The sequence below is a fragment of the Sturnira hondurensis genome, unplaced genomic scaffold, assembly GCF_014824575.4.
Source record: "Sturnira hondurensis isolate 20B ecotype Veracruz unplaced genomic scaffold, ASM1482457v3 Scaffold0002597, whole genome shotgun sequence".
Taxonomy (NCBI): Eukaryota; Metazoa; Chordata; class Mammalia; order Chiroptera; family Phyllostomidae; genus Sturnira; species Sturnira hondurensis.
This window is the reverse complement of record NW_028075228.1, coordinates 89,757-112,925: the sequence shown is the minus strand read 5'-3', so window position 1 is coordinate 112,925 and position 23,169 is coordinate 89,757. Positions and strand designations below refer to the sequence as shown.

Below are 23,169 nucleotides of genomic sequence, written 5' to 3'. Positions count from 1 at the left end.
AGGGGTAAGAGTCTGTAGCTTGTAAATGAGATCCAGGTGTTAGCATTTAGCTCATATTGTGGATGCTGTAGGAAGCTTTTTTAAAAATAAAACTATCAAAGACATTTATTAATGCATATCTGTTCCCATGGAAATTTACAGACAGGAAATTTGACATTCCAGAAAGTTTATCTAAAACGGCAAGTTATATGAAGTTTGTGTATCTTTAATTTAACTAAAAGTTCTAAAAATTTTCTAAGCTTAAATGTTGCAAAATGTTACAAATGTAGACCAACCATATAGTGTGTACCATAACATGATAAAAAAAAAGACTTGAATTATGCTATAATTTGTAATTTTAATAAAATAGATAATTTCATACTACATAGAGAACAGGTCCACCCACTCATCATTGATAAAATTTTAGAAATATTTTCTATAAAAAGTTTAGTATTTGGGAATAAATCCATTCAAACATGATTTCTATAGGTTATGTTCCCATCCTCACCCCATTCTTATTAATTCTGAGAAAATTTAAAAATACAGAAAAGTACAAAAAATAAGACAAGATAGCCATATACCACAATCCAGAACTACCCAGTATTTTGATATATGTATTTACTTGCAGTCTCTTGTTTTAAAGAGAAATGGATGTTTACATATAAAAAGCAAGTCCCCTTTAACCAACCCCCAATCCACCCCCCCCCCCAACACTTATCTCCTTCCCTTTTCAACTCTTCACAGGAAATCACTATCAAGAGTTTGGTCTGTATCCTTCCAATTCATTTCAAAAACACACATACATACATACATATATGTATCTGTTACTAATATATGGTACTGAACTTTGAGGCAAATATTAATTCAAATATACAAAAATGTCATGGTATTCAGATGTGTCATTCTGCAACTTCATTTCCCCTCTTCAACATATTTGATAGCTTTCTCTGTAATACATGTAGGTAGATTTCATTTGTTACATTTTACAGATATGTATCCCATCATTCAGTACTTTGCACTTTACTCCTCATGGGCATTTGTTTCCAATTGACGGCTACCACAAATCAAGCCACAGTAAATAGCCCGGTACATATTTCCTGAGCATACAGACTCAAGAGTAGAAATGTTATGTATTCTTCAATTCATTATAAGGAATGTTTCCCTACTCCCAAGGTCATAATCAATTTAGTATATAGCTTTTCCATATTCCTGTTTTTAATCTCCATGGATTTTACCTTTGTGCATAGTTCATGGTCTACTTTTTCCCTCAGAGAATTATCTCCCAATCATTTTTTAAAGTCTCATTATCTTCTCACCTCCTGATGCCATTTCTCTATTCTAAATTCTAATAAATGCATAGGTATTTCCAGAATCTCTTCTGTGTGGCTAAAGCAGTATCATAAAAGTAATTTCCTTTCCAATGCTTGCAACTTAATATTCTTACAACATTGGTGAAGATCTCCAAATCTATGCAGACAGTAAAAACAAGCATGTTTTGACTTAGTGAAAATCCATCTAAAGTTTCAGCATTTCCTTTGCTGTAGATTACTTTGTTGGGCACAGGATTTTTATAATACAAGTGTCTTTCTCTTCAGTACAAATTCTCTGGTGTTCTTAAGTTTTTAGTTTTTGTTTCTCTCATTTTTGATGTTTTCCTTCAGAATGGTAATTTCTGATGTGCTATGGGATATAAATTCCTGATGAATGCTTTCCAATAATCAAAATATTCATAGGATTTTTTAATGAGCATGAATCTTCTGATGCCTAATGTGATGTGACTTCTGGCTAAAAGCTTTCCCACATTCACTACATTGGTAAGGCTTCTTACCTGTGTGAATTCTCAAATGCAGAGCAAGAGTTGAGAATTGAGAGAAGGCTTTCCCACATTCATTACATCCATAGGGCTTCTCACCTGTATGGCTTCTTGCATGCACAGTGAGAGATGAACTTTGGGAGAAGGCTTTCCCACATACATTGCATTCATAAGGCTTATCACCTGAATGAATTCTCACATGTACAATAAGTGATGTTCGTTGAGAGAAGGCTTTTCCACATTCATTACATTCATAGGGTTTCTCTCCAGTGTGAATGTTTTGATGTTTTATGAGGTACTTCTTCTGGCCAAAAGCTGTTCCACATTCACTGCATTTAAAGGGTTTCTCTCCAATATGAATTTTCTCATGCTCAGTGAGATTTGATTTGCCACTGAAGGTTTTCCCACACTCCTTACATACAAAGGGTTTCTCTCCTGTGTGAGTTCTCTGGTGTCTAATGAGGTTTGACTTCTGAATGAAAGCTTTCCCGCAATCTTTACACTCAAAAGGCTTCTCTCCAGTGTGAATTTTCTGATGGGTAAGAAGGTTTTCCTTCTGGCTGAAGGATTTTCCACATTCATTACATTCAAAAAGCTTTTCTCCAGTATGAGTGTTCTGATGTTTAATGACATACTGCTTTTGGCTGAAGGCTTTTCCACATTCATTACATTCAAAAGGTTTCTCTCTATTATGAAAATGCTCATGCTCAGTAAGATTTGATTTGTGGCTGAAGACTTTCCCACATACCTTACAAACAAAGGGGTTTTCCCCACTACAAATTCTCTGCTGACTGAGGCGTGACATCTGAATGGAAGCTTTCCCACATTCACAAGGTTTCTTTCCAGTATGAATTTTTTGGTGAATGACGCTTTACTTCTGGCTGAAGGTATTTCCACATTTCCTACATCTGTAGAAATTATCTGTTTATGACCTTTTAAATGTAAAGGAAGAGAAAGGTTTGAGATAAAACCCCTGATAAAACTTTATCATACCAGGTTCAAAGCTTTTTCACCAAGTATAAATTTTCTTCTGCTCAATGAGGTATGTCATGTAGCTAAAGGCTTTTTAATATTCCTTAGAAGCAAACGGTTTCTCTCCAGCTTGATTTCTACATTTCATAAGGTGTGACACATGGGTAAAAGTTTTCCCACATTCAGTAACTTCACAGGGTATGAATATTCTGGTATCAGATGGAGTACAAACTTTTTAAACTGAAGGCATTTCCACACTGATTTACACTTATTATCATAAGGAATAACCTGTGTCAGAATTTACAAATTAATACAACTGATGATTTATTCCTATACAACATCCCTCAAGATCAAGTTTAAATTGTGTTTCAAACTCTCTCAAGGTAAATTGAAAAAAGTGTTGCTTTAAAAAGACGTATTGTCTGAGATCAGAGGAAGTATTTTTCCAATTTTCTTATAATCACTGCTTTTTTCCTTCAGTCTGTACCTCAGTGAAGACAGATGTGACTCCAAAGTCTTGTTGCCTCTCTATCTGCTCATCATCTTCTCAGGGGTCTTCTAAAATGGAGTACAAAGAAACATCATTTAAAGGAGTTAATGTATAAAGTGCTGAGAACTGTGGCTGGCACATAAGACATAAGTACTAAATAAATGTTAGCTTTATATTATCATCATTATTTATTAATTTCCCATACTAGTGATAAAATTTGTTTGGGCTTTTGGAGATCAATTCTGCTAGTTGATTTCACAATATGAATGGAGGTTCATGACCAATGTTACTAACTAAATTCTGATAAGAAAACCCTTGTCGAAAATTAACATTCATTGGTATACAAGGCTTAAATCACTTTGGAAAAATAACCTTTCTCATTTCATAATTAAGCAATGAATGTAACAAACAATGAGTAATTAATAAATAAGATGAAAAGATGACCACATAAAAGTGAGAAAATCTACCTGTGATGCCTAGGGGAAAGGAATAAACCAACACTTGCTTCCTCCCTAAACTCCATTACATGACAAAAGGGAAAATGGACCAAACTCACATGAAAAAGTATAACAGTATGATAGGAGACATCATTATACAGATTTTAAGAAACTTTTTTGTTTTTAAACGACAGTTTTCTTAAAAAATATTTTATTTATTTACCTTTAGAGGGGAAGGGAAAGAGAGAAGGAGAGAAATATCAATGTATGGTTGCCTCTACTGAGTCCCCGGCTGGGAACTGGCCTGTAACCCAGGCATGTGCCCTGACCGGGAATCGAATCACGATTGTGTGGTTTGCAGGCCCGAATTCAATCCATTGAGCTACACCAGCCAGGGCCAATATTAACAAACTTTTTGATAACATAAAGCAAACGGAAGATTTTCAACACAGAAGAACTGAGAAAGTTCAACTAACATAGAGGTACTGAGGTAGAGGATTCGAAAATCAAGCAAGCTTATTTGTGCTGTAAATTATTAACAACACTCAGAAAATGGAGGGAAATTAAATACCTCAAAACAAAGAATAAAGGATGGTGGGCCCTGGCTGGTGTAGCTCAGTGGATTGAGCACAGGCCTGCGAACCAAAGGATGTTGGTTCAATTCCCAGTCAGGGAAAATGCCTGGGTTGCAGCCAGTTCCTGGCAGGGGATGCACAAGAGGCAACCATACATTGATAGTTCTCTCTCTCCTTCCCTTCCCCTCTAAAGATAAATAAAAAGTCTTAAAAAAAAAGTATATGCACACACACATAAATAACTGTATACACATACAGTTGTTGTACACCAAAGAACGATAGTTGTTTCACCTCTGTAAATAATTTAAGTTGTAAGCTAAGCTACTCACTTTTTTCATGGGCACCATTAATTTGCTTTACGTAAATTAATAAATGACTGCCTTAAAAGCTATGATTATTGACAGTTGGATATGGTTTGGCAGGCACTTTCTCCAGACAGAAGACAATCCTTCCTTCAAAGGGAGAAACTGACAGTACACATGGCCAAATCTGAGTTTTAAAAAAATTAGAACTTTTGTAATTTGGCATCCACAAGATTGGTACCTTCCAAATTCTTGCAAGAGTTTCCAAATGCGATTGCTGGTGATGTTAACAAAACATGATATCTGATGTTATATGATAGGATACGTGAACATCTGAAAGATCTGCATAACTTAACTGACCATTTCACTATAGAATTTTTTAAAACTATTTTATTTATTTTTAGAGCGAGGGGAAGGGAAAGAGAAAGAGTGGGAGAGAAACATCAATGTGTGGTTGCCTCTCATATGTTCCCTGCTGGGAACCTGGCCTGCAAACCAGGCATGTGCCCTGACTGGGAATTGAACCGGCAACCCTTTGCTTCACAGGCCCGTGCTCAATCCACTGAGCTACACCACCCAGGGCCTCACTATACAATTTTTGATATACCTTCAAATTCTATATTGAGGCTAATCTTGAAAAAATTACCACTTGTCAAGTGTTACAGGTGTACCAAAAAATATCGATAATTTTCTGGAGACTATTTTAACTGTACCTGTATGAAGTCTCAATTTTAAAAAATACTTCAACTAAAACAGGTTATAAAAGCAGAAATGAGATCCCAGCTGTTATTTTATTAAGCCAGTGAAGATATTTACAAATATGCAAATATCACTTTCATCACTATTTTTATTTTGGAAAATTATTACTTTTATAAGACATGTAATGTAAGTTGGGAACTTCCAGCTAAGATGGAGGTGTGGGTAGACACAGTGTGCTTCCTTGCACAACCAAAAGGACAACACAAATTTTAAAACAAAACACAACCACAACTGACAGGAAATCAAACTATATGTAAGTCTGACAACCAAGGAGTTAAAGAAGAAACATTCTTCCAGACTGGCAGGAGGGGCAGTAATAGGCAGCTGGGTAAAGACTAATCAAAGCAAGGCAGTGGCTGGAGAACTGGGTGGTCCCACATTTGCGTGCAGATAAATCTGGAGGAACAACTGTGGACCAAGACAGATCACACAACCCAGAATTCTAGTAACAGAGAGAATTCTAGCACTGGGAAATAAAGCCTCAAACCTCTGACTGATAACAGCTGTGGGGGTTGAGGTGGCAGCAGGAGAAACTCCCAGGCTCACAGGAGAGTTCATTGGAGAGACCCACAGGGTTCTAGAACATACGCAAACCCATCCACCTGGGAATCAGCACCAGAGGGTTCAATTTGCTTGTGGATAGCTGGGGAAGTGACTGAAAACTGGCAGAGAGCAGAGCAAGCAGCACTGTTCCCTCGAAGACCCCTCTCCCACATACAGCATCACAATGCAGTGAGGTGAGTTGCCCCGCTATGGTGAACACCTAAGACTCCCCCATTATTACATTATACTACATTATAGGTGTGCACAGAGGGGGGGGGGGGGAAATGGCTAAAATGAAAGAACAGATCAAAACTCCAAAAACAGAAACAAAAACAACAACAACAACAAAACAACCAAAAAAACTAAGGGACAAAGAGATATCCAACCTATCAGATGCACAGTTCAAAATATTGGTTCTCAGTATGTGAACAGAATTGGTTGAATATGGTTGCAAGTAAGATAAAAAATGAAGGCTACGCCTCATTTTTGTAAAATAAAGGAAAATGTACAGGGAACCAGTAGTGATGGGAAGAAAACCAGCACTCAAATCAACGATTTGGAGCAGAAGGAAGAAATAAACATCCAACCAGAGCAGAATGAAGAAACAAGAACTCAAAAAAATGAGGAGAGGCTTAGGAACCTTCAGGACATCTTTAAATGTTCCAACATCCAAATTATAGGGATACCAGAAGGGGAAGAAGCAGAGCAACAAGTGGAAAACTTATTTGAACAAATAATGGAGGAGAATTTCCCCAATCTGGCAAAGGAAATAGACTTCCAGGAAATCCAGGAAGCTCAGAGAGTCCCAAAGAAGTTGGGAGTTCCTCCCAAAGGAGGAGGAACACACCAAGGCACACCATTATTACATTACCTAAGATTAAAATGAAGGAGAGAATTCTAAAAGCAGCAAGAGATAAGGAGACAGTTATCTACCAAGGAGTTCCCACCAGACTGTCAGCCAATTTCTCAAAAGAGATCTTACAGCAAGAAGGGGCTGGAAAGAAGTATTCCAAGTCATGAAAGGCAAGGGCCTATATCCAAAATTGCTCTATCCAGCAAAGCTTTCATTTAGAATGGAAGGGCAGATAAAGTGCTTCCCAGATAAGGTCAAGTTAAAGGAGTTCATCATCACCAAGCCCTTATTATATAAAATTTTAAAGGAACTTACCTACAAAAAAGATAAAAATATGAACAGTAAAAGGACAGCAAGCTCACAATCATTAACAACCACACCTATTAAAATAAAATAAAACAAACCACATACACAACTGAACCTCAAACAAACAAACAAACAAAAAACACAAAAAACTACTTGTTTGCTGAGACAGCAAACAACTAGAACAGGAATAGAATCACAAAAATGGAGATCACATGGAGGGTTATCAGTGAGGGAGTTCGTGGGGAAAAGAGGGGGAAAAGGTACAGAGAATAAGTAGCATAAAAGATAGATAGAAAATAGACAGGAAGAGGTTAAGAATAGTATAGGAAATGTAGAAACCAAAAACTTGTACGTATGACTCACGGACATGAAATGAACCAAAGAAGAGGAATGCAGGTGGGAAAGGCTGTTTAGGGCAGAAGGAAATAAAGGGGGGAAAATGGGACAACTATAATAGCATATCAATAAAATATATATAAGAAAAGAAAGATAAGTTTACATGTAATGGGGTATTATTTGTGGTATTTTATTTTTTATTACTATTATTTTTTAAGATTTTATTTATTTATCTTTAGAGGGTAAGGGAAAGAGAGAGGGAGAGAAATATCAATGTGTGGTTGCCTCTCCTCCATTCCCTGCTGGGAACTGGCCTGCAAGCCAGGCATGTTCCCTGACTGGGAATCAAACCATGATCCTTTGGTTCACACGCCCATGCTCAATCCACTGAGCTATACCAGCCAGGACTTATTTGTGGTATTTTTAAATAAATTAATGTTTTAAAAATTTTCTCAATTTTACTTTTTAATAAGGGGAATTATCACTAATTCCATATAAACCAAAGTTCTTGGGGGGGGGTTCTTCAAATTTTAAGAATGTAAAGATTACTGCTAATAGTTATTTGCTTTCCTTCAGTGGTAATAAAAATCTTCTAAAATTAAAAAAATCTTCTAAAGTTTCATAATGGCTATGGCTAAACACCTCTGAATTGAACATACTAAAAACAACTGAATTGTATACTCTAAAAGACAGATTTTATGTTATGTGAATTAATAAAACTGTTCTTTTAAAAAAGTTAAGAATGGAAAGAGACCAAAAAGTATGAGAACTACTGCTCTAAATATTTCTCATTATTTGTTGAACAAATACCCTTTTCTCTCCTTAATATGTGCCTGGCACAGTTCTAAGCTCTAGGAATACAGTATTGAACAAAACTGACAAAATTCTCTGCCCTCATTAAGTTTACATTCTATTTTGACCCAGTTATTCCATCACTAGGATTATTATCCTAATAATTCTGAAACACCAATTCAAAAGTACCCATGTATGCCAATATTCATAGCAGCTTTATTTACAATACTCTAAGTGCCGATCAGTAAACGAGTGGATCAAAAAACTGGTGTATTTATACAATGGAATACTATGCAGCAAAAAGAAGCTCCTACCTTTCATGACAGTATGGATGGAACTGTAGAGTACTATGCTAAGTGAAATAAGGCAGGCAATGAAAGACAAATATGGTATGATCTCACCTGTAAGTGGAACCTAATGAACAAAACAAACAAATGAGCAAAGTAGAATCTGAGTCATGGAAACAAGGAACAGACTGACAATGACCAGTGATAGGAGAGGATAATGAGGAAAAAAGGGTATAGTCAAGCAACATGAATAGAGCACCCATGGACATGGACAATGGGGTGGGGATTTATTGTGGAAGTGGAGGTAGGAGGGGCAGTGGAGAGCAACAGGGAAAAATTGGGACAACTGTAACAGAACAATCACAGAAAAAAAAATGAGTAAAAGTTTACAGTGCATACAAAAGTAGTTCACAAACTGAGAGCTTTTAAATGTAAAAGACTAATGAAGCTCTCTACCATGACATGTCGGGATGGCAAATAAAGATGAGTACGTTGTTTCACAAAAATAGTTTACAAAATGTGAACAAATTTAAAGGAGATGGTTTGTTAAAAAATTCTAACTGCTATAAAAAACATTTTCAGAAGGGGTAGAGTTTTAATTTTAGATACAGCAGCCTCTAAGAAGGCAAGGTTCAGGATATGAAGGAAGAGAAGGATCATTACAACTAAGGAGAAATCCATTTCTACCTTTTAAGCAGAAATTAAACAAGCTCACAGGACCTGAGGAAGAGCCCACCAAGCATATTAAATATGTAATAAATGAGTCAGTCACATTTATGGACATCATGCTCATGTACTTCTACCTCCTATTCCTTTTTTGAATCTATAAAACCTCCTGGAAGCATCTTTCTCTAAACTTTAAATCACAGTCAGATTCACTTTTTCTAAAATAAGTGTTTCATATAAAATATTTTATTTATTTATCTTGGGTAAGGGAAGAAGAGAGGGAGAGAAACATCAATGTATGGTTGCCTCTTGTGGGTCCCCTGCTGGGAACCGGCCCACAACCCAGGCATGTGCCCCGACTGGGAATCGAACCAAGATCATCTGGTTCGCAGGCCCGCGCTCAATCCACTGAGCTACACCAGCCAGGGCTCATATGAAATATTTTTAAACTCAAATTTCTATGTAGTTAAGTCTTAATATCTTAACTATATAGCCTGAGATGCCAGATTGCATTACCGGTTCTACTCTTTTCTTTGAATGGCTGACAGTAAATATTTGTTAAATATTGGGAGCAATATTAAGGGGGAATGGAGAAAAGGAGAGAACATTTTTCATTAAAAACGAAAAAGGCAGCCCTGGATGGTGTGGCTCAGTGGCTTGAGCACAGGCCTGTAAAGCAAAGGGTCACTGGTTTGACTGCCAATCAGGGCACATGCCTGAGTTGCAGGCCAGGTCCCCAGTAGGGGGAACGTTAGAGGCAACCACACATTAATGTTTCTCTTCCTCTCTCTCCCTTCCCCTCTCTAAAAATAAATAAACAAATAAAATATTTAAAATAAAATGACAACCAAATTCAAAGTTTAAACCTTGACTATATTCTGGTACTTAAAGAAAATGCTATATGAGGCATTTGGTAAGTAACTAAAGAATTGTAGACCCCTTTAAAACACGGTAACTCATTCTCTTTTGGTTAAAATTTGAGTCATTGGTCTATCAGCCAACCCTGTCAGCTATTACTTTAACATATCTTAAGAATCTGACTACTTGTGACTAGCTCAAGTACAACTATTTTCTCACCTAGATTACTGTAATCGCCTCCAATTACTCTCCTAGCCTTGCCAACCCACCCCACATAATTTTCTATACACCAGCCAAAAAAGTAATTCTGACCTTATCATTCTTCTACTCAAAACCCTTTGATGGTCTCCCAAATCACTCAGAACAAAGGCCAAAGTCTATGATTTGGCTTGTTATCTAATAAATCTACTCTTATTAACCTTGACCCAGCATTTCCACTTAAAAGTAAATCATTATCAGTTATATCTGCATATCTCTGCAAAACAGAGTTATAAAGAAGTATATACACTTGTATCTTCAATAGCATAAGCCTGGAAGCCACCTAAATGGCCATTAATAGGAGATAGGTTATTGATACAGAATCTCTCCACTATGCCCCACCCCTGCCAAAACAAAACTATATACACAATACATACCACCATTTATATAAAAAGGAAAACTAAGGGCTTATATAGATTCTTATTTGCAGCACAGATACATAATATATGCTGGGTTTTTCACAGACTACCTTAAGAATATATGTGAAACTCTTGAAAGTGTCTGCATCTTTGAAAAAGTACAGTACCAGGGCTCAGAGATTAGAAGAGACTTTTTCATTTTTTACCTTAATGTCCAAAAATTTCTTAGAAGTTCATGTATTATATTAAAAAAAGAAACTCATACATTCATATTCTCACACACACAAATGAAAGGCAGAAATGATTTCTAAGGCAACAACTTTGGAAAGGTACATGGGGCAGGCAGGGAGGGCGGTCAGATTGTTGTTGTATAATGGAGGAGGTGGATGAGACAACAGGAAGTATGATCATGGAGACAAAATATAATGCTGAAGCATTTAACCACTGAGAGAGTGAGAAAGAGTGGTCAATAATAATTTTTTTAAAAGGCCCTAAATGTCAGACAGTATATAAAGACTCAAAACCTATAAAAGACAATTCATGAGGGAAGAAAGCAATACACACTAGGAGATATGAGACTATGAGACTGAAGGTACCAATGAAAGAGAGAACAATCACACAGAGGCAGTACAAATGAAGTACAAAGTGTAGACATTCCAATTAAAGACAATAGGGGGACTTGGTCCTCTCGAATCTAATTAAAGAGGTAGAATACTGAAACAGAAAAAACAGGGGCTGAAAATGTCATTCAAGTATATAAAGAATTCATACCAAGTGATACTCCCAAGACAAGGGCCTGTAAGAAAACATACTTAAAAGCATTTCAGGTGTCAATGCTGTCTGGTTGTCATTCACTCACCTGAAAAAATCTCCTTTTTCACTCCTTTCTCCACCATCTAATTTGTCTTTTTTGCTCCAAAAGAGGTTCACGTTCAGCTTGGTCAGCTTTTAACCTGCTATTGGGGAAATGACATAGTACTAGAATGTTAATGCTGGGACAAAATACCATTCTAGAACTCAGTCTGAGCCCTGGGGCCTCAGGGCTTTCTGAAGGATAAGGAAGGTGCAATTTCCAGGGATACAGAAGAATGGGGACCTGTGAAAAAGAACAAAGTAATGATCTTTTATTTTACAATTACAAGAGCAAAGGGACTAAGATGATTTGAATCTTGAATTTCCAAGCCATACCTATTTAAGCTTCCACACATCCTGAAATGGGCGAAAAAAAGGAAACTTACTTTCAGATTTTTACTTACATAGGAAAGATGTTCATACCTTACCTGACTATCCTTCTCTAGCACCACACCCCTGCATAGGTTCCTGAGTGGATTTTAACTATGGCCCTTATTCCTAGATGAATTCAATACTCTTATCTATGCCTATCAGAACTAAGCCACAAGTATACAATGCATAGGAAGTTGTTTTGACCGTATTCAGGAATAAAAAAAACTCAAAAACATTTTCCTGGAATCCTAATATTTACTTTGTTTATATTATACTCGAGTAAAAGTACGTATCAGAAATGTCCTATAAATGTTCATTCATTCAAAAAAACATTTTTAAGATTATAAAAACTGACACAATCTGAATATGGAATGGATAGTAGTAACATATCCATGTTAAATTTTGAGTTTGAAAAAGAAATGTCCTTGTTCTTAAAAAGTTCATGTTAAAGTATTTATAAAGGGAACATGTATGAACTTAGCCTCATATGCTTCAGTAAAAAATTACATACTTAGAGTTAGAGAGAAGAAAAAAATAAAGTGAAAAAAAAAATGTAAATGATCAGTGGATTTGGGTAAATGATTTATAGAACTTCTCAGAGCTGCTCTAATTTTTCTGTAATGTTGAAATCAACTTAAAAAGCAAAATTCTAGCCCTGGCTGGTGTAGCTCAGTGGATTGAGCGCGGGCCTGTGAACCACACGATCACGGTTCAATTCCCAGTCAGGGCACATGCCTGGGTTGCAGGCCAGCTCCCAGCAGGGGACTCACGAGAGGCAACCACACATTAATATTTCTCTCCTTCTCTTTCCCTCTAAAGATAAATGAATAAAATCTTTTATTTAAAAAAAGCACAGCCCTGGCTGGTATAGCTCAGTGGACTGAGTGTGGGCCTGCGAACCACACGATCGCAGTTCGATTCCCAGTCAGGGCACATACTGGGTTGCAAGACAGTTCCCGGCAGGGGCCAGTTCCCAGCAGGGGATGCACGAGAAGCAACCATACATTAATATTCTCTTCCTCTCTCCTTCCCTTCCCCTCTAAAGATAAATAAATAAATATTTTTTTAAAAAAAGCACAAAATTCTAAAAAACTTAACTTACTGCTCATAAACACACTATCTACACTACAGGTTGCAAACACAAGGCCTGAAATCCAGCCCCCCACCTTGTTTTATCCGGTCCGGCACCTTGTTTCTTCCCGGTAGCAGTGCTGAGCTCTCGCTTAACTGTTAAGGAGCATTTACATTTATACACTTCTAAAATTACATTCAGCCCTTTGAAGGCAACCACAAGGCTGATATGGCCCTCAGTGAAAATGAGTTTGACACCCCTGATTTACACTGTTGAAAAGGCCTGGTCATTATTTTGTACTGGGGTATGGCAGAGATGGATGGCTTAGAGCCTTATTTAAAAAGTAATGTACACAGACAGGAACACGAGAAGGTGAGCTGGCTGAAGACCAATTATACGAGGATCAAATTTGATATTCTGGAATTCAGTGTCAGGTTTCTAAGGAACATACAAACATGTATCATTTGTCAAATTTACGTGCAGATGAGGAGCTCAGAATAGGCCTAGAATAATAATGGGAATCTGTCAGGTGTCAGAATATTGCTGAAGACACAGATGAAATGTTACTATGACTACTTACAGAGAATATACACACTATGTGAGAAAGATGGTAAAGGACAGAGAGACTCCTAAGAACACCAACAATCAAGGAAACAAGAAAAAGTTTGACAGAAACACTGTGGCTGCTAGGTTTTGAAAAATACTTCTTGAAAACCATACAAACTTCAAGAATAAACAAGGAGGAATATCAACCAGCCAATCCATAAACTACCTCTAATTTAGTGAAGCTAGTAGAATATATGTTAACTCCAAATTATATGTAAGTGTGGCACAAAACACCCAAAATAACAGGTGCTATAGGAACCACAATAGTGCAGTAGGTGTAGCAAGAATGGCTAGAAAGCCCTGGCTGGTGTAGCTCAGTGGATTGAGTACTGCCTGCAAAATAAAGGGTCACCAGCTCAATTCCCAGTCAGGGTACATGCCTGGGTTTCATGCCAGGTCCCCAGTAGGGAGCAAACAAGGGGCAACCACACGTTGATGTTTCTCTCCCTCTCCTTTCCCCTCTCTAAAAATAAATACAATCTTAAAAAAAAAAGAATGGCTAGAAAATGGTGAGAAGTCCTTTAACAGTTAACAGTACTCAGAAATAACTAGCAAATATTCACTCTCAGAATGAGGCATTCACCCTGAGTGACTACGTGTAGCCAACTCTAATAACCAAACTAGGGAAAAAATAACCTCCCAAATTCCACATATTGGGTTGGCCAAAAAGTCCACATGGTCCTTCCCATAAAATAAAAAACGTATTTTTCATTTTTACCAATAACTTTTTTGATTTGGATATTTTGAGTATGTCAGTTATCTTTTGCATGGTATAACACTGATTGTTCTCAATGTCTTGATTTGATCACTATGAACTGCAACTGGTCTACCTGACCATAGGGCATTGTCCAACAAGAAATCTCCAGCACAACACTTTGCAAACCACTTCTGACATGTTCAATCTGTCACAGCACCTTCTCTACATGCTGCACAAACCTCTTTGTGTTTCAGCTGTGCTTTTACTTCTTGAATCAAGCATAATATGCCAAAAAAGTTGTGTATTTTCTTCAATCTTCAATATAAAATGGCTACACAAAAATTCACCAATTTTGATATTTTTAAATGCATGCTGATATCACAGCGGTCACAACACAATCTAATAAAATTGTTTAAAATGAAGTTAAAGACCACTAAGTACTACTAAAATCATATCTTTTTTTAAATTTTCTAAAACACTTTTAGATTTTAAACACTTAAAAAATTTTTAATTTATTTATCTTTAGAGGGAAAGGGAAGGAGAGAAGGAGAGAAATATCAATGTATGGTTAACTCTCATGTGTCCTGGCCTGCAACCCAGGCATGTGCCCTGACTGGGAATCGAATCGCAATACTCTGGTTCACAGTCCCACACTCAATCCACTGAGCTACACCAGCCAGGGTCTTAAAATCATCTTACAGGAAAAAAAAAAGAACTTTTTCGCCAATCTCTGCCAAAGGCAGGCTCAAATAGGAGACCTAAACAAGCTACAAAGAAGCCTAGAAAGTACTGGAAATGCTGAGGGAGACTCTAAGGACTTCAAAGTTCAAATCTGCAGATAATATTTCCTTATATTCGAGTAGGCCTCACCCTAAGAAGTAATTGATGAAAGCAAAAACTAGATTAAACAGAAAAGGACTGAAAAGGGAAGCAAAAAAGTAGACTTAAAAAATATAGTAAGCTGGCCTGGCTGGTGTAGCTCAGTGGATTGAGCACGGGCCTGTGAACCACATGATCACGGTTTGATGCCCAGTCAGACCACATGCCTGGGTTGCAGGCCAGTTCCCGGTGGGGGACTCACGAGAGGCAACCATGCATTGATATTTCTCTCCTTCTCTCCTTCCCTTCCTCTCTAAAGACAGATAAATAAAATCTTTAAAAAATATATATATATAGTAAGCCCTTACTCAATATCATCGATAGGTTCTGCAACTTAAAGCAAAACAATGTATAATGAAACCAATTTTACCACTGGCTAATTGATATAAACAAGAGTTCAGTTCCTATGGAATCTTATCAACATTATTTAACAGAAAAAAATGAAATAAAATAAAAAATAAAGGAAATGACATTACTCCAGGACCTACTGTACTTGGGAGTGGGGCAGCCCCAGATTTAGCAACTTCTAAATACAACACTCTAAAAGACAAGTTCTATGAAGAATTACAGGAAACAGAAATAGAGAAGACAACCTCAACCAGTTAGGGTCACTGAGCAAGAGAAGATGCACAAGTTCCTTGCTTTAAAAACTGTAAGGCCCTAGCTGGGTGGCTCAGTTGGTTAGAGCATCCTCATGTACACCAAAAGGTCGCAGGTTCAGTTCCTGGTGAGGGCACATACCTGGGTTACCAATCTGATCCCTGGTCACGGTGCATGTGGGAGGCAGCCAATCAATGTTTCTCACATTGATATCTGTCTCTCTATCCAAAACCAACAAACATATCTTTAGGTGAGTATTAAAAATAAGTAAAAACTAAGCCCTGGCTGGTGTAGCTCAGTGGATTGAGCACGGGCCTGCGAACCAGAGGATCGCAGTTCGATTCCCAGTCAGGGCACATGCCTGGGTTGCAGGCCAGTTCCTGGCGGGGGACACACGATACATTGTGTGTCCTCGGCAGAAGCAACCATACATTGATATTTCTCTCCCTCTCTCCTTCCCTTCCCCTCTAAAGATAAATAAATAAAAATATTTAAAAAAAAAAAAATAAGTAAAAACTAGAAGAGGTACATGAGCTTTAAACCATAGAAAGATACTATGCCTCCATTTTCCTGGTACTCATCTAGGAAAATCTGATACAAACATGAACACAAAATAATTTGGGTCCATAAAAGGATACTACAATAAGCAGTAAAAATGAATAGCATAATTTTCCAACAATTAAATAAACTCATCTGAAAAATACAGACACAAACCAGGTAAAAATATGAAACACAACAAAGTCAGCTTTTAAAAAAAGACAAGAACTTTTAAGAAACAAGCAAAGCTATAAAAAGCACACAAAAGACAAACAGAGGAACTGCATTTAAAAAAAGGAAGAGGGAAAGGAAAGAAAACAGGATAGGAATGGACATCTTACTGGGCATGTTTGTCTTTTTTTTTTTTAAGATTGCAGTATCACAGTATGGAGGGATTTTTGTTTCCTTGATGAACATGATCTTTCCTGGTCTTGTATCGACACAGCAGTAGCCTGAGCCTTATTACACTTTTTTGTTTCTATTCACATCTCTAGAGACCCAGGAAGCATGAGTAATCTTTATAGATAATTGTAATCTATCAGAACCACAAAAGCCATATTTTTATTTAATGCAAAAACACTGGAGGCATCTGTATAAAATTCTGAATTAAGATAGGATGCCCATATATTATTTAATATAAACAATAGTTCAGTAAATTAAGCAGAGAATAAAACTAATTTATAGATTATCAACAAGCTTCCCATATGACTCCTTGATAATAGTAATATAAAAGATAAAGTACCTAGAAACAAATTTAGTAAACAGTATCTAAAACCTATATAAATAAAACAGGAGTATTTAACATTGAAAAGGCCTAATGTTCCTTTCCACTAAATTATTTTATAAGTTTAATGAAATACAAGTAAAAATAAGGTTTCTTTCCCCCTAGAATGACAAGTTGATTCTAAAGTTTACATAGAAAAACAAATAAGTAGAACAGCTGGGAAACTCTGCAAAGGACAAGCAGTAAGAGACTAGTTACAGCAGATAACAAAACAAAAGTATAAAGCCTCAATAATAAAGACATAAATATTGGGCCCTAGCCTCAGTTGACTGGAGCATCGACCTGTGCACAAAAAGGTTGAGGGTTTCATTTCCAGTCAAGGCACATACATACCTAGGGTGCAGCTTTTATCACCTGTTGGCGCATGTACAAGAGGCAACTGATCAATGTCTCTCTTCCTCTCTTTCTCTTCTCTCTCTAAAATCAATAAACTTATCCTTAGGTGAGGATTTTTTTTTAAAAAACATAAATATTGGTACACAAATATAGCCTTGGAAGATGGAGAATATGAAGTCTAGAAATAAACTAAATACACATAGAATTTAGTATATGATCAAAATGTAATCTTAAAATAATCAACGCCTTAAATAAACAGCGTTGGAAGAAATGGGTAGCCAATTAGAAAAAGATAAATCTGGATACACACCTAATACTATATACCAGGACAAACTCTAATTGAATTAAAAATATGAATATGAAAATGAAACCCTATAAAATTTACAGTCTTGTAAGGATTTGAAAGTACAGCTGAATTTGGAATGGGAAAGGCATTCTATGACTATAAGTGAAAAAACTAACACATCTAACTATATAAAAATAAAAACCTCCAGATTCTGTATTGTTAAGAGAAGAAATGACCACCACAAACAATATCAAAACAAACTTACAACTTGAAAAAAAAGTTGCAACTCATTTCACAAAGAGCTAAACTTTCTAATGCAATTTACTAGGTCTTAAAAGAAAAAGGCACCCCCAAAGAAAAATAAGAAATGAGATATTAACAAACAGTTCTCAGATAAACACATGACCCTTAAACATATAGAAGATACTCAACCTCACTCATAATGAGGAATATAAATTAAACTGAGAATGAGATACCAATTTTTATTTATGCCTTTGCCTTGCCCCCCCCCCAATCAATTATTCAATACTATATTCTGATGGTAAGGTTGTGGGAAAATAGGTTCTCTTGTACTCTGCTAAGTGCTAATGGGAGTATTAAATACTTAGTAACAAGGGCAACTCCACTTGTGCCAATCTACTTTAGAGATATTTCTGCGTTAAGGACAAAATAACACATATAAAAAAGAAATTATTCATTATTGCAGTTACTAACTGCAAAAGACTGGAAATAACCCGAGTGTCCAACAACAGAATGAATTATGGTACATGCACACAGTAACATTTATTCAACAGTTACAAAGAAAAAAAAAGATAATGATTAAGAAAGGAGATCTCCATGACATATTGTTAAAAGTGAAGAAAGTCAGTAAAAGATGTATATAGTATGCTACCTTTAATGTAAGGAAGGTGGGGTATGTGAGAGAAAAAGAAATATACACTAGTGGCCCAACAAACAAATAATCCACTTAATAAACAAGAAAAAATACTTGAAGATTGTGATAGGGGAGGGGAACAGAACGAGACAAGTATCTCTGAAATATATTTTGGTAAATCAGAAATGCATTACTTTTCTAAATAATCAAATTCATTTTCTAAAAAGCAGTCCTTGAACTGGAAAACAAATAGAAACAAATGAACCCAACTTGCTACCATTAACTCAAAGGATTTATCTCAAATGACTTAAAAACAGAGAACTTGACTACATACCTTTAGTACTAAGCTTTCTAACCACAAAAATAGGTACAGTAGTTTCTCATGTAATAGAGTGTTTATATTTACTATTAATATCAGTGGTATTTTGAAAGCTTTTTTATATTGCAGGACAAAGCTAAGAAAGTTAAGTACTTATGTTAACTTGTTTCAGAATTTTTACTATAAAACACGCTAGGGGCTAATTATTAGGTAAAAATACTGTACTGTACTATTTTTTTAGGGGAGGAAGGAAGGAAGGGAAGGAAGGAGAGAGGGAGAGGGAGAGGGAGAGAGAGAGAGAGAGAGAGAGAGAGAGAGAGAGAAATATCAATGTATGGTTGCCTCTTGTGCATCCCCTGCCAGGAACCGGGAACTGGCCTGCAACCCAGGCATGTGCCCTGACTGGGAATCGAACCGCGATGGTATGGTTTGCAGGCCCGCGCTCAACCACTGAGCTACACCAGCCAGGGCANACAGCTAGGGGCTAATTATTAGGTAAAAATACTGTACTATTTTTTTTAAAGACTTTATTTATCTTAGAGGGGAAGGGAAGGAAGGAGAGGGAGAGAGAGAGAGAGAGAGAGAAATATCAATGTATGGTTGCCTCTTGTGCATCCCCTGCCAGGAACCGGGAACTGGCCTGCAACCCAGGCATGTGCCCTGACTGGGAATCGAACCGCGATGGTATGGTTTGCAGGCCCGCGCTCAACCACTGAGCTACACCAGCCAGGGCAAAAATACTGGACTATTTATAATGAATTAGAAATACTAACATGAACTCATGATTTTTAAAAATCAATTTCCTAGGTCTGTCAATGAAATGGCCTTGAAATAATGTTACCCCTGCAGCAATGAAAACATCCAGTACCCAGCCTTGCTCTCTCAATACCATTCTGCTGTAAAAGAAACCAGAGCTCCTCAGAGACATGGCCATTTCCTTGTCTGGGAGGGAAAGTACAACCTGGGCCTAGAGTAGGAAAGCTCTCAAATTTAAATGGTGGCATGTCAAAATAAAACAAGTCAACTTGAAAGAGAGTCCCTGAGCTAAAAATGTGATGAATGAGTGTCAAAAAGAACACTAGCTGCAGTTATCAGAACTCAACTTTAATATCAAAGGAATGAAAAAGAACAGAAAGTTATCACTCTGTAACCTCTTGGCTATTGATGAGCCAAGAATTATTTATTGGTGTTAAAACAATCCACTCAATGATTGGTGGGGAATGGACGTTTGTATGGTACCAAAGTAAAAACATACACACTACACCTTTGTCCTAAAAGGAAAAACACAATTAATGGTGGCCAAGTCACACAGTATGTCTCTACTGATATTATGCAATTTGAAGATCATCTTCCAAAAATCACAATTGGGATTTTTAAAAATATCATCAGAGGTTCTGAATTAGAACCATAATAAAGTAACCACCACAGAAATCAAAGAACAAACGTCACGAAGGCAGTGATGATGAGTTTCTAAGATGAATGTAACAAACACAGAAAGCTAACTTCCTCATTCCGGTTTTAAAAAGAAATGTCCCCCACACAAAACTGTTTAAAAATAAAAAATAATAAGAGCCTCTTTCACAAATCTCTAACAGAAACAGTAAGAACAGCTGTACTATTTCTGAGGAAGTATTTTATGGATAGTAATAACAGTACTAAAATTTATCCAGTACTTGCTACATACCAGGCACTATTCTACAGAATTTAGAATTCCATGATCTGCACAACCACCCTGTAAATCAAGCATCATTTTTCTCTATATTACTAGATAAAAAACTGAGGCACAAGTTTTAAGTGACTGCCTAAGGTCACCAAGGTACAAGGTGGCAAAGGAAGGAGTTAACAGAAGCAATCTTGCTCCAGGGCCTAGTTCCTCCTTTAAAAAAAAATAGCAAACACTAACTATTGAATACATACTAAGTTCATATAGTTAAAAAACAAACATAAAAAGGTATTTGCCTTTGCCCTACGTATCCCTGTACCACTTCTGTTAACAAAGATAGCCAGTTTCCTTATTTCTCCCTTTTCTTACTCCATACCATACATTCTGCATTCTTGTTTTTAATTTATTCATGGAGTTATTTCAAGAGTCAGTATACAAAAAGCTTCCTTTTCATTCTTTCTTTTGGGGGGGAATATGAACTGTGTTTATTTCATTTTTTTTGTATAGCTGCATATAATTGTTACATAGATGTACTATAATTTTATCTAAGCAGTCTCTGAATGATGGGGAAGAATTGTTCCTAATCTTTTCTTATGCCTAACACTAATGCACTGAGCAACCTTGTATCCTTATTATTCCATGCAAATGCAGGTACACTTGTAGGATTAATTTCCAGGTATGAAATAGCTAGCTCCAAAACAACAACAAAAAAAAACACAAACAAACTTGTAGTTATATAGATATCGCTAAATTGCTATTCCTAGGCCAGCTTCATGCTACTATGTTACTTTCCAAGGATTTATATTTGCAAATGTCACCAGTGGCTCCCACTTTCATGCACCTAAACTGCTTTCCTTTTCCAGTTTTACTGGGTGTTCTAGCTTGCCTATTTTTCCATCTGAAGTGCAGAATCAGTTTATCTAGTTCCAAAGGGAGAAAAACTGTAAATACTTTTATCAGAAACATATTAATCAATTTACTCAAGTTTGCACACTTTTACATCTTATTGAAAAACATGGTATTTGTTCACACTTTATGTTAACACTCCTTAGTACTTTAATTTTCTATTAGTTTTGTCTATTTGTTTATTCCTCAATATTTATTGCTCTTGTAAATATTGGTTTTCTTATGTCTTATAACTTCTGTTGTTTGTCTATTTGAATTTGGAGTCTATGGCCACAACACATTGAACGTGCCAGATCTGATTTTGGAACCCAAGAACTTTAACCCTACATAACTATAACATAATTATTAAAAGTTATGTGAAGTATAAGACACGAATTTCCTTCATTACTTCACAAAATCCACAAATCTATGACTACCTCCATTCATCCAGAGTCTAATCCAGATTCTTAAATAAAGATGGCAACAGCCCTGGCTGTTGTGGCTCAGTGGATTGAGTCCCGGCTTGGGAACCACAGGATCAAGGTTCGATTCCCAGTCAGGGCACATGCCTGGGTTGCAGGCCAGTTCCCAGCAGGGGACTCACCAGAGGCAATCGTGCATTGATATTTCTCTCCTTCTCTCCTTCCGTTCCCCTTTAAAGATAAATAAATAAATAAATAAATAAAGATGGCAACAGAACCGGTTTCTTGAAAGAACGAAAATAATGCTGGACTCCCTAATTATGCGCTTTCTGAGCTATATGACACTGTTTCTCAAAGTGTAACATTGATATTTAGTCTAGGACTCTTTTGGATTATTTAAGTAACCCAAAAGATCAGGAGATCTTAAGTCTTAAGTCTTCTGAGGCAGGCACTCTCAAAACAAAAAATTCAGCCCTGGCTTGAGTGTCTCAGTCGATTGAGCGTCAACCTACGAAACAAAGGGTGGTGGGTTCATTTCCAGCCAAGGCACATACATGCCTCAGTTGCGAGCCAGGTCCGCAGCAGGCGGCCTGCTAGACGCAACCACACATTAATGTCTCTCTCTCTCCCCCTCCTTTCCTATCTCTAAAAAATAAATTTTAAAAAACCCCTTTTAAACATTCATGGTTTTAAAAAGAGGAAGAAATCATGGGGCTTTGCATTCTACCGCAATTAAAAAGAAATGTGCTTTTATACAACAATCCATTTTTTAATTATTTACAACTTAGCTCCCCCACCCCCCTTCAAATCTTCATGTAAAATTGATACTCCAGGAAGATGGCACCGTCATCAGCACTTTCGACAAGGGAAGTGCGGCTCAAATATAATTATCTCAATGCTGGTCTCCTACAGCTCCCTCTTAAACACAGCCACACACAATCCTGCACTCAGTTTCTCACTCAATAACTTCCAACATCGGTAAAACTGAAAGTTCATGCTCGAATCCTCTTTAAAGGCCGCCAACCCGACCCCACACGTAGGCCAGAAGCTGTTAAACCCACTCCCCCGCCCCCACGCCGCATCCCAAAAGATCTGGCGTTCTCCCCGTCTACCTTCCGAACCCGACCGGACCAAGACACCCACATCCCACCTCCTACTTTCGCGCCACGTGGACCCACGGACCGACTGACCAGCGGACAAAGACCAAAATGTCCACTCGGTGCGCTGCGCCTGCGCTTTCGGAGGGCGGCTGAGCAATCCCACAAGTCTCCGCGACTCAGCACGCACAGTCAACAAGGCCCATCCCAGGGTGGTATCTGATGGCCTACTATCAACAGCAATGCAGTTTTTCTGGCCTCCGACTACATTTCCCTTAAGGCTTTGCTGGTCGACACTTTGCC

General features: G+C 37.1%; 1 protein-coding gene across 5 annotated transcripts; it reads right to left on the bottom strand.

The window, feature by feature from the left end:
* Positions 1–317: 317 nt before the first annotated feature.
* On the bottom strand, positions 318–23,156 carry ZNF146 (zinc finger protein 146). Of its 5 annotated transcripts, XM_037040114.1 has the most exons (4): positions 22,920–23,156; positions 11,445–11,681; positions 3,252–3,322; positions 318–2,724 (listed from the first exon to the last, which is right to left on the bottom strand). In XM_037040114.1, exon 4 carries the CDS (start codon positions 2,595–2,597, stop codon positions 1,719–1,721), a length of 879 nt encoding a protein of 292 aa, XP_036896009.1. In that variant the 5' UTR covers positions 2,598–2,724; positions 3,252–3,322; positions 11,445–11,681; positions 22,920–23,156; the 3' UTR covers positions 318–1,718. The 5 variants fall into 5 exon arrangements, with proteins under 5 accessions (XP_036896009.1, XP_036896012.1, XP_036896010.1 ...); XM_037040117.1 differs by lacking the exon at positions 3,252–3,322; XM_037040115.1 differs by having other exon boundaries at positions 318–3,322; positions 11,445–11,541.
* Positions 23,157–23,169: the final 13 nt, after the last annotated feature.